Source organism: Acanthochromis polyacanthus, chromosome 17 (assembly GCF_021347895.1).
Source record: "Acanthochromis polyacanthus isolate Apoly-LR-REF ecotype Palm Island chromosome 17, KAUST_Apoly_ChrSc, whole genome shotgun sequence".
Lineage (NCBI taxonomy): Eukaryota > Metazoa > Chordata > Actinopteri > Pomacentridae > Acanthochromis > Acanthochromis polyacanthus.
Window position 1 is genome coordinate 14136858 of NC_067129.1, and position 11678 is coordinate 14148535.

General features: G+C 40.4%; 1 protein-coding gene across 1 annotated transcript; it reads left to right on the forward strand.

The window, feature by feature from the left end:
* The first annotated feature begins 831 nt into the window (after window positions 1–831).
* Window positions 832–11183, forward strand: LOC110967957 (transmembrane protein 47-like). The gene is made up of 3 exons (XM_022217720.2): window positions 832–1150; window positions 5383–5523; window positions 10284–11183. The coding sequence occupies exons 1-3, from the start codon at window positions 934–936 to the stop codon at window positions 10463–10465; spliced, it is 540 nt and encodes a 179-aa protein (XP_022073412.1). The 5' UTR covers window positions 832–933; the 3' UTR covers window positions 10466–11183.
* The last annotated feature ends 495 nt before the right edge of the window (window positions 11184–11678 follow it).

The following is an 11678-nucleotide window of genomic DNA, read 5'->3' on the forward strand; positions in this document are numbered from 1 at the left end:
GACGCTTGTGTATCAAGACAAGGTACTCTGCTGAAAATCTCAGTTAATTGAAGAGCATTTTTTTTTGTTTCATTTAATGTGTCTGTTTTAACAGAGCTTTTTGTTTTCCCATGAAGAAAAGACACAGCTGCAGTTCATGCATATAGAATAGACTGGAATCAATCAATAGAAATACAATAATCTATCCCAGCTGACTCTGGCGAAGGCAGGGGACACCCTGGACAGGTCGCCAGTCTGTCGCAGGGCTACATATACAGACACACAATCACTCTCACATTCACACCTATGGGCAATTTAGACTTATCAATTAACCTCAGCATATTTTTGGACTGTGGGAGGAAGCCGGAGTACCCGGAGAAACAGCCAGGGCAAGATCGATTTGTGGCACTGGCAGCTAGCAGTGACACTTTTTGTGGCACCGCCGGATGTCACGGTTAATGCCACTGTTTGTGCCACTAGCAGTGGCTCTTTTTGTGGCACCGACGCGGATGCCACAGTTAATGCCACTGTTTGGGCGAGATGCCACTGCCGCAGCGGCATTTCCAGTGGCCTCTGGAGATGCCAGCAGAGATTCCAAGGTTAATGCCACTGTTTCGTGGTCGGTAACTGGCGGCCTGCAGGCCAAAACTGGCCCGTCAGGAATAATATCTGGTCCGCCAGATGATTTTATATTTATAAAATATAAAATATTTATTTGAAGTCAAAATATTAACCTCATGTAATGGTATAATATACATATAGAACAGAACAGCATAGAATATTTGTATTCCTCTCCACGTGGCTCAGCACAAGAGCATTTATTTTGAAAGGCCCGTCTGGAGGGGAAGTCTCCAGTTAAACTGTCCCAGCTGGACAGAAACACGGTGAGTAGTAGCAGTAACGGGTTTAGAGGAGGCAGCAGACGGACTTGCAGCTCGTGTATCCGGCTGAAAGATGTCTGTGAACGAGGTTTATGTGTTCCGACCCTTCAAGCTGATCGCGCTGCTCTGCGTCTTCCTGGCTCTGTGTCTGGACGTGGTGGCTCTGCTCAGCCCGGCCTGGGTCACCGCAGACCACTTCTCCCAGTCCCTGTGGGAGTCATGCTCCCAGTCCGAGGCCCGGCATCCCGACGAGGAGGCTCCGTGGAGCTGCTACTCCACCCTCGCATCTGGTAGGAAGCGGCGCCTTGTTTGTTTTTGCACCTTCTGGTTTGTTTTTGCACCTTCTGGTTTGTTTGCTGTTGTTGTGACTGTGCGTCCTTGGAACTGGGATGTTGTTGTTGTTGCCGCGGTGAGGAAAAGCTACTGGACAGATTGCGAGCTTTTGTCTCACAGAAGGTGAAGAAAGTTGCAGTCTGAAGGTATTTCTAAAGTACTTTTATGCGATATGGGATGGTTGTGGTTGGGTTGTGGAGGTTTGTACATGAGGGAATGATCAGTAGCTGGTTTTCAGGGTCTGTTATGCTGCACATGTTTAAAATAAACAAAGAGGATGTTGAACTGTACAAACCATCATCATCATCCCCCAGACAGTTAGTTTTAGTTGGCTTGGTGCTGCAGCCACTAATACAGAGCTTCATTGTTACTGTTATTGACCAGTTGGCAAATGGCTGATTAATATGTGTTTTTTCCCCTTTAAATACATTATTTCTGTATTTATGAGTTTAGTTCAGTTCAGAAATAGCTTTAGGATGTGCTGTTTTTACAAGCTGATGTTGTGGAGGTGTTTCCACATGAGATGATGAGTTTTAGTTTCCCAGCAGGTGCTACTACAGTTTATTGGAATAAATAATTGTGGCGTTAAAAAGCCGCCATGGTTGGAAAATACTGGCAAGCAGGAATCTCTACTAAACATGTTTATTTACATGTGATGTTACAGTGATTGATGATGTTCTCATGGATGAAAAACATCAGAAACAAAACAAAACACTAACAATATTCAAAGTGTTGATGCATACGTTTGATTTACACTCAACCAAGAGGATGTTGAAGTGTCCAAACCATCCTCCAGAGACCGAGTTTGTTTTATTTGGCTTGTCGGTCAGCAGCTGAGGCATTCAGGCGTCCTCATGCTGCTGATAAATTTCCTCTGTGCATACCAGAGAAGTGACGTGGCGTCACTGTGACAAACAAATTGTGATGCTTGACTCATGAAGCAGGATTTCACTGATTTATGAGACGACTGAGCTCTAATTTAAACCGATAAATCAGCTGGGGAATCTAAATCTTTAACCCTCCTGTTTTCTTCATTTACAAGCATCAAAAAATATTGTTTCCTTTACTGCAAAAAAATCCAAAAAATCTGCAAAAAAGTTCCCTAAATTTCTGAAAATTTGCAAAACCTTCAGGAAGACAATTCCAAAAATTCCTTAAAAGTTTCCCTTAATTTTTTTTTAAAAAAACTCCCCCAAATTTGGGAAGAAAATTCTTGTAAATATTTTTCAAAAAATAAGTAAAAGTCTTCCAAAAAAAATAAAAAAATATCCAAAGTGATTACATATGTATCAGTAAAACTTTGGTTGATTTTTATGTGAATGTTCTTAAGAAACATTTTTAACATTTCTTTTTTTTTACAAATTTTCAAAAAAATGTTCAAAGATTTCCCAAAAATGTTGAAAATGGGAATATTAGAAATTTCACTATGAAAATATTTTTTTCCACATTTTCAAACTTTAAAAGCAGGACAACACAAGGGTTTAATACCTGATGCTTTTACATTATTTTTTGGTTGATTCAAAGTCCCTGTCTGTGTTTGGGATGTAGCAGACGAAATGATCACATGTTGTTGACACACAGTTTGGCACACAAAGAGTTAACCCGCTCCTGCAGGCAGAAGGCTTTCAGTGAAGACACACCTTCAGCATCTTCACCATTATCGACCTCACCAGGTTGCCTTTTGTCAAGCAGAGAAGCTATGGCAGCAGAGTTAAAGCCTCCGACCCCCTTCTTTTACCCACAAGGGAGGCAAATCCGCATTATATGTACCAGATTTGGGAGCTTTTAGCTTCTGGTACAGTAGGTTGTTGTTTTTTTTTACTGAGTCCAGCTTACTATTAACTCTCATGTTGTGCTGTCGGTCAAAACTGACTCGTTTTAAAGTTTGAAAATGTGGAGAAAAAAATAGATTTTTACAGTGAAACTTCTGATGTCCACATTTTCAACATTTTTGGGAAATCTTTGAACATTTTTTTAGTGGGAAAAATAGAAATGTTAAAAATATTTCCTAAGAAAATTCACAAAAGTGATTTTTTTTTTGGTGAATGTTCTTAAAGAAAACATTGGAAGTTTCACTGATATATATATGTAATCACTTTAGATATTTTATAGGTTTTTTGGAAGATTTTTACTCATTTTTTTGAAAATATTTGCAAGAATTTTCTTGCCAAATTTGGGGGATTTTTTTAAAATAAAACTTTTAAGGGAAACTTTTAAGGAACTATTGGAATTTTCTCCCTGAAGGTTTCGCAAATTTTCAGAAATTTGGGGATTTTTTTTTTTTTTTGGCAGAATTTTTTAACATTTTTTCAGACAAAAAAACAATATATTTTGGTGCCCGTAAATTAAGACAGCAGGAGGGTTAGTACATGTCAAATTAGGAGGCTACATGAAAGGGAAAATCTATTTTTGAGTGAAAAACTGCTTCTTTTTTTTTAAGCATGTCTATATGAGCATGTTATTTTAAGACACCTAAGTTGACAATCCTGGTAAAAAAAAATATAGCATAAAATAAAATTTCCCTGCTAATTTTAAGATCTCAATATTCTAAATATCATATCTTATTTCAAGAAGTCTTACCAAGCCATTTTTCACTTGTTCTACTGGCAGATTTTTTCATTTATTTCAAGGTAAAAGTTCCTTGAAATACGTTTTTTTTCTTATTTTGAGAGGGGCATTTTCTCCAATGTTGTTTTTTTTACTGACTGGAACTTACTATTAAACATACAGTTGCTGATTATTAAAGTAGTAATAAAAAAGACTAAACCTTATAAAATGGGGTATAAATTTAAAGTGCATTTAGCGCTGCTTCCCTAAAGCATATTTTAGGACTTTTGGTGCGAGTTTATTAACATCACGGACACAAACTGGCAGAGAGTCAGAGGCAGCCCGGTGTGACTGACCGCTCTGATATGGTGGAATGTGTGGGGTGAATAGGAGGCGGGTTTGTTGCTCTGAGTGTCTGCAGGGCTCATTAAAACAACAGTGGAGGGGTGTGTTGAGGTTAAAGGTGCAATTCGTCCAAAAGGCACCGCAGACTGATCGTACACATATTGTCACGCTTGTTCCTGAGATTCTTGGATGTCTTTGGAGTGACATCACTTGGACGAAGTTCAATGCGGGGATAAATTGCAGGTGACTGGAATAATAAAAACAGTATCGTGACTCTCTGCTTAGAAAAATACACTTGCAATGCGAGAACTGTTTTTCGTGTGTGCGTCCAAACCAAAATTATAACCGTATAATGGGCTAAAGATGGGAGAAGAAAAGATTTCCTGAAGGTTGAATCAAATTGAGTTCAGATGTCAGTGGTGAAGTGTTTCCTTTTGCCATCCTGGAGACAAATGAAGCAGAAGCTCAGAGAGAGTGAGACATCCGATTGTAAGCTGAGCTTGTTAACTTCACCAAAATGCAAATTCTGCGTTTGAGTCGAGCCTTTTGAGGCTCAGCTTTCTACTGACGCTGACAAGTGGGACATCAAAGAGAGAAAAAGCACAATGCGAGCACGGATGGAAGAATAAAACATTTTTTGCTGAATACATTTCTGGTTTCAGAGTCTGTATAAATGGAGAATTAAACGACAGTGCTGTTATAACAAGCTGATGTTGTGGAGATCTTTCCTCGGAAGAATGATGAGTTTTACTTTTCCAGCAACTTGGAATAAATAGAATAAATGTGGTGCTAAGAAGCCACAGTGGAGGAAACAAGATGGAAAAGTCTGGCAAGTAGAAACTCCATGAACCAAAACCTCCAAGGAAATATTAACAAACACGTCAGCTCATGTTTATGGATGTTCACATGTAAAAATATCATAGAAGTACAATAAAACATTGACGATATGCAACTAAATACAGTTGAAAATGAAAAAAAATGATTGAAAAAATAGAATAAGATGTTTAAAAGTATCCACTATGTAGAGATTTCTACAGCAACATGTAACTCAGGGATGTTTTTCATATTGATTCTGTGTCTTCTGAGTTTCAGATTCTTGTTATTTTTATTCCCGGTGGAGTTTATCTCTGGTGCAGGCCTCAGTCCGTTCTGCTCCATTCACTCCTCTGTGTGGGATTAGCTGTTGTTTTGTGTTTGTCAACACAGCGGTTCAATTCAGCGCTGCTGTCCTGTGAATCGAGCTTTTGTTGTTGCGCCCGATGCTCCTCTCTAACCTGCGGTGTGTCCTGTCCTGCAGACTGGCAGATTGCCACCCTGGTGCTGCTGGGGGCCGGAGCGGTCGCAACTCTGGTGGCCTTTCTGGTGGCCCTCATCTCCCTGTGTAGGGGCACCCAGAGACAAGACTACCGCACTGTGGCGGGGTTCCTCTTCACTGCAGGTACGTCACCGTTAAGACAAACACCTCAAAACTCCTCTCCACCCTGTTTGAATTCTTATCCAGTGTTCCAGCACGTCGTGGTTGCGCACATTTGGATACACAAAGATGGTTCGGAAGAACTCACCACAATGGTTTCCATATAGGCATGTTTTTCTCGTTCCACTGCTCACATTGAATAGAAAGACGCAGAAGGAAAAGACGCAGCCGAACGAGGCTTGCTGGTTGAGCTCATTTTTTTCTGTGGTGTGGAATCTGGAGCGCTGCCGCCTCATGAGCCAAGAAAAAACAGCCGCAGAATTTGCAGACTTACCAACAAAGTGAAGTCACTGAGAGGAAAAAAAAAAAAGCCACCACAGACTCCTCGCCTAGCACTGCCTCATAGTTGGACTGCTGCTGCTGCATGCTTTGTGAGAAGGTCCTCGGGGTGAAACCAGATTTTGACAGAGATGAGGGAGGATCTATGTATAAAACATATCATTAAAATGAAGGGCCAAGACACATTGTTCCATACACTGTACAGGCAATGTCAGAACTGACTCACAGCGTGTGCTTTCTTTTACACTGATGAAACACTAACCACTTACAACTACTTAACTTGTGCCCAATTCCAGGTTTGCCAGTTTCCAAAATAAAACTGGATTATATAAGAAGCAGACGTCCTGTTGAGCATTACAAATTAACCTCTTCTGCAGTTTTACTCTGTGCCTCTAGATTAAACTTAAAGAAACAGTCTGCAGTTTTTAGAAACTCACACTTAAGACTTGAAACAGTGGAAACAGCCAGCCTGCTCCATAAAACCAGTACATAAAGAAGATGTTTAATTTGTGGGTTGAAGATGAGCTGACAGGTAGATTTTGTTACCTTTAGATAAAGAGAGTCTAGCTGTTTCCTCCTTAAGTATTCCAAAAGTTTGCATGTGTAACTTCATATTAAAGAGCCCATATTTCTTTTAGTATGTTATAGCTTTAATGTGCATGTAACAGGTCTGCCAACTTAGAAATTTCTAAGTCAGCACCAAAGGGAGTTTCCTTCTCACAGAAAACACATACAGGAAATGCCTCATTAGAAGTCGAGGCTTTTTTTATGTTACTTATCTATGTCACTATGTAACACATTTGCACTTTTGTAGCACATGCTATTAGGACTAGCTAGTAAGACTTCTGCTAGGCTAGGGCTACAGCATAGACTGTATATAAAGATGGACGTAGCATCTGACTCCAAATTTGAAGCCCACCCGGAAGTGTCAAAAACTTGCAATATCACGCCGTCCGCTAGGGTTGGCTCCGAAAAGCTTTTTCTCCATAGACCCCAATTCATTTTTGGAAAAAATTAAATTTGATAGACTGATGTTCTACAGCTCAGGATTTTTTTCCTGTTAGTTTTCATGGTCTAAATGAGAGATCAGGTGGCCGATCTTAAAATAAATCAGTACTGAATTTTAAATAAATCGTTAAAGTTGGCGGAGCCAGGGGGCGTGGCTATACTTGATAGACAGCAACAGAAGCCTCTGCGGTAAAATGTGGGCGGGATAAGAGAGTCTTCAGCCAATCCTGCTCCTAGTTGCTCTCCAGTCCAGTCTGTTTGATGACGCTTTTTACGTCACTGGCTCCAAAAAATCCAAAACGGCGACCAGGAAGTAGCAAAATCCGAGCTTCATTTTCTCGGTGTTGAAACCAACGGGTGACGTCACGGTTAGTTCACGCCTGGGCAACATCCATATATTTATAGATCTGGGGTTATGGTATATAAAACCAATGTTGTGTTGTTATTATGAGCTTGGCCGACCAATCGGAGCAGACTGGGCTTTTGGGAGGAATCCTTAAAGAGACAGGAGCTACAATGGAGTGTTTCAGACAGAGCTGCTGCAGCGGTGTACAGTATCAAAAAATGAAGTGTTTTTCTAACATTAAAGTAAGCAAACATGTTTGAGTAGACCCCCAAAAATAATTGTATAAACTTACAAATGTGCATAATATGGGCTCTTTAAAGTGGCATTCACAGAAACTCTTAGCGAGAAAACAATGTGAAGTATTTTTTAACATAACACAAAGACAATATCCTCCTCAGCCCCTGATCCCCTGAGATGTGTCCATTGTTTCAGATGCCTGGGATGTGGAAAGACATCATTAAGTTTGTTTAAAAATGCACACAAGCATTCTGTTCTCTGTATAAATCTGCATAAAATAACAATTTACCGTTGAGGGAGACTGAAGGCGACTTGTAAAGGAACGCTTGTCTTTTTCTGTCTCCGCAAACACCAGTCACAGAGGACCAGTGTAGTCGACTCGGTGGCTTTGACTGTTAGCCATTTGCTGAAAATCGTGGGAAGGCTGTGTTATCCTTTCCTGTGTGTAATTGCTTTAAGAGCCTTGCAAGAATAAGGTCTCCACACAGGCGCACAGTCCTCAGCAGAGCAGCAGCAGAACGCTTGCACTGTTAAATGGCCTTTGGCAGGACTGCGACTGTGTGGTATTTATTTTCTGTCCAGAAATATGACCTCAGCAGGCTGCGAGCTCGGTCTGGGCTCCATCAACACCACCGCTGTCTCAGGCTACCGTCATTTGTCCCGCACACTCACTCTTCCGTCCTGTAGGAAGGAAAGGTGGAGCCATAGTTACACAAAGTCCTTTTCCTCAGGAGTCACCTAGCAGGCACGAGAAGGAACTGAATTTGTTGGCATGAGGGTCGACTGCAGCACGCCTTTGATGGTACGCACAAGGGGCTCTTGGTCCTGAGTGACGCAAAGGAAAAATGATTCACAGCAACGTACCCATTCAGGGTTGTTTCCATTGTGCGATGTTGAGATTGAAAGAATAATGACGATTATTTGAAACCGTCTCGCATTTCACAAACTGTAAGAGCTACAGGGGCTTTACTGTGGGGTCCTAAAATATGCTGCTGAAGCCTGTGACTGTAAGGGAACAAAAACGGGACACTTCAGAAAGCACTCAGTTTCCACTGAGCAAGAAACCCACAGGGAGGTGTGTCATAAAAATATGGTTTTGAAAAGCATTTTTGTCTCTTTTTTCAGAGATATCAGACTAGAAAAGAAAAAGAAATGCATTAATGCTTCAACATATTTTTTATCTTCTTAAAGCAATTTTGGTCTTGAAAAATGATTTTTAAAAAAAGGATAATTTTATCTTACTATTGTTCAATGCACAGTTTTGTTTTGTAACCATTTTGAGTTTTTTTGTTTCCATCCAGTCAGTAAAGTAGTAAACACTGTGCTACTCACACTAGAAGTAAATAAGATAAGGCTTAATGGGATCAAATTTCCTAACCCGTTTTGACACATATTTGTTTTCACCTACAGGCTCCTGAAAGCATTCAGTCATTCATGCGATGGTGAATATATAGTGACATATTATGATGAAGCCGTCTGAAGGAGCTGAAACACTGACACGAGGAAGATAATCACTTTATATAACCATTCTCTGGTTACCTTCAGTGGCCGTGGGCTCTTTTTGCAGACACAAACAAACCACCTTCCACCTCCATTAGTATCCTTCAGTCTCTTTTCAAAACCAGCTTTGGACAAGTTTGCACTTTGCAGCAGCAGCAGTCATAAGATCTGTGCTTTCAGAATAACAACGCCAATACTGACGCGTTTTCACCAACTTTAAATAGCTTGCAGGAGCTGAAAGCACAAGTATTTCTTGTAATGCTGTGAAATGAGAAGTAAAGAATGCATAAAAAGAAGGATTAAAGGGATGGTTGAGCTTCTTTGAAGTGAGATTATATGCAGTACTTATCCATAGTCAGGATTTTTCCCTCCAGTAGATGGCAGGTTTGTCTGAAACATTGTGATAAATGTGTTGGTTTGTATCTGAGAGAGAACGTGTTAAAACTCTAAAGGCACACAATAACATAATAGCAGAGGTTGTTTTCTGCACGATACAACTACTGCTGCTTTTGTCAAGAGAGTCTGGTGGCTTTAAAGGGAGCAATGTAACTGCTTCAGTTCCCTGTCGGAAAGCTCTGATGGAAAGTTGAAGCTGTGAAAATAGTCTGAATATGCAGTGCTTATAAAAGTATTCACCCCCATTGGAAGTTTTCCCTTTTTATTGCTTTTCAACATTTGGCCGTGGTCAATTTTCTCGGCTGAAGAATTTACCAAAATTACCAAGTGAAAGAAGATTTCTACAAGGTCATGTAAATTTATTGAAAATATAAAGCATAAAAAAAGTGATTACACACATATGCACCCCCTTCAAGTCAGCTTTGCACATCTGGACAGTGTAGTTTTACACCTTTTACCCTTGCAAAAGCTCTTTCAGGTTACAGCTCATGAGTGAACAGTCATTTTCAATTCAAGCTACAAATTCTCTACTAGATTGAAGTCTTTCAAGTAATAATTAAAACAATAACAGGTAAAGTTCTGAGCTCTGCTTATATGTTCTGCTGCAGTTATTAGTTGATGAACTGATTACCTGTCATCTTTTATGTTAAACGCTAACAAAGTTTAATTATTTATTATTGCTTTTAGTCCGCTTACTCCAGCTTCATCACATTCAAAGGTTTCTGGTTTCTTTAGTCCTTTATGACAGTAAAATAAACATCTTTGGGTTGTGGTATTAATGAGACATTAATGACAACAAGTCATTTTGGGTTTTGGGAAACACCGACCAATATTTTTTTTTTTTTACCATTTTCAGGCATTTTACAGACCAAACAACTTATTAATTAATCGAGGAAATAATGCACAGAATAATCAACATCTAAAATCATGTTTCTCATGTGTGACTCTCTGGTTCCAGTGGTTCTGCAGGCCTGCGCTCTGGTCCTCTACCCGATCAAGTTCATCGACGGAACCGTTCTGCAGACCTATCATGAGTTCAACTGGGGCTACGGGCTCGGCTGGGGAGCCACCATCTTCATGCTGGGCGGAGGGATCCTCTTCTGCCTGCGGACGGACATGTACGAGGATGCAATGTACTAATCCTTCATCAGCCCTCACTGCAGGGAACACACACAGACACACAGAGACCTTCTTCACTTTGCACACGGCTGATGTGAGCACAGACCTTATCTCTCAGTTTCTCTTGCCGTCTTGCTCTCTTTGTTATTTTTAGAAGAGGTTATGAAGGCCTAATTTAGGCCACGGCTGTATGAATAGAATGCCCCCCTCCCACCTCCGTGCAGCCAGTGGGTCCCTCAGCCCTGCTGGTATCGGGGGCGAGGTGGCAAAGCTAAAGCGCAGAGATCTTTCTGGACGGGCTCGAGCCACTGTGCTGGATGTTTCCACTGCACGATGACCTGAATCTCTATTGTTAGAGAGAAACAGGACAGTAGATTCTCTGCACAGTCCTGAATGTGCAGTGGCTGAATATTTAACAGGACTGATTTGTCTCCACATTTCCTTTTTTTTTTTTTAACATTTTTGTAGCTTTTCATGAGGATAAGCTTGTTGTTTATGTATTTATGGCATCATTTTCCACTTCTAAATATTGAAAACCTGAACTTCTCCCTCGAACTGTCTTAGCTGAAACATATCTAGTAAGTGTAAATTAGTCAGCTTTGATACATGCTATCGAGTGTTTATAGTTTGTTTGGACAAAAAAATCACACCGGTTTGTCTTGAATGAAAAATGTAAATGTGTACAAAGTATTTCTACATGAAGGAGAATTCAGAATAAATGACTGTAGTTTTGGGAGCAGTAGGAGTGTAAAGTGTTGTTTTCACTGTGAGGATGTGGCTCCTGTGGTTCAGGGACTGACCTTTGACAGCATTTTAGGAGAGGATCCATCAGGGGTACCCCAGTTTTAGACCGGACAGCAGTGAGACAAAAATGCAAACCACTTTCATTATCCAGAGCACACATTCCTCAGAGGAAACCATCCCCGACTATTTAAAGAGGCATCGCCAGGTTAGTGGCTCGCACCTAGCTGGTATGTAAAATATGATGCATTGGTTGAAACATGAGTAACACAAAACATTTTATTGGAAACCCCAAAACCAAATGCCAGTAACAGATAAATGTGCTTCAGTTTTAACATTACAGCTGTACAACAAAGAGACAGAGACTGTGAAAACTCAACTGCGGTTACTTCATACACTTTTTTCTTATTGTGTTTATTAAAGGAAAGCTTTAAAACTTCTGTATCATTTCCCTGCAGGAAAAAAAAAACAGAAGGCGTTTCCACACTTGGTG

What these genes read in the sequence shown, in the direction of transcription:
- LOC110967957 (XM_022217720.2), top strand. Translation starts at nt 934, where the DNA reads ATGTCTGTGAACGAGGTTTATGTGTTCCGACCCTTCAAGCTGATCGCG. An exon ending in CTACTCCACCCTCGCATCTG is followed by an intron (nt 1,151 to 5,382) that starts GTAGGAAGCGGC and finishes CCTGTCCTGCAG; the next exon opens with ACTGGCAGATTGCCACCCTG. An exon ending in GGGGTTCCTCTTCACTGCAG is followed by an intron (nt 5,524 to 10,283) that starts GTACGTCACCGT and finishes CTCTGGTTCCAG; the next exon opens with TGGTTCTGCAGGCCTGCGCT.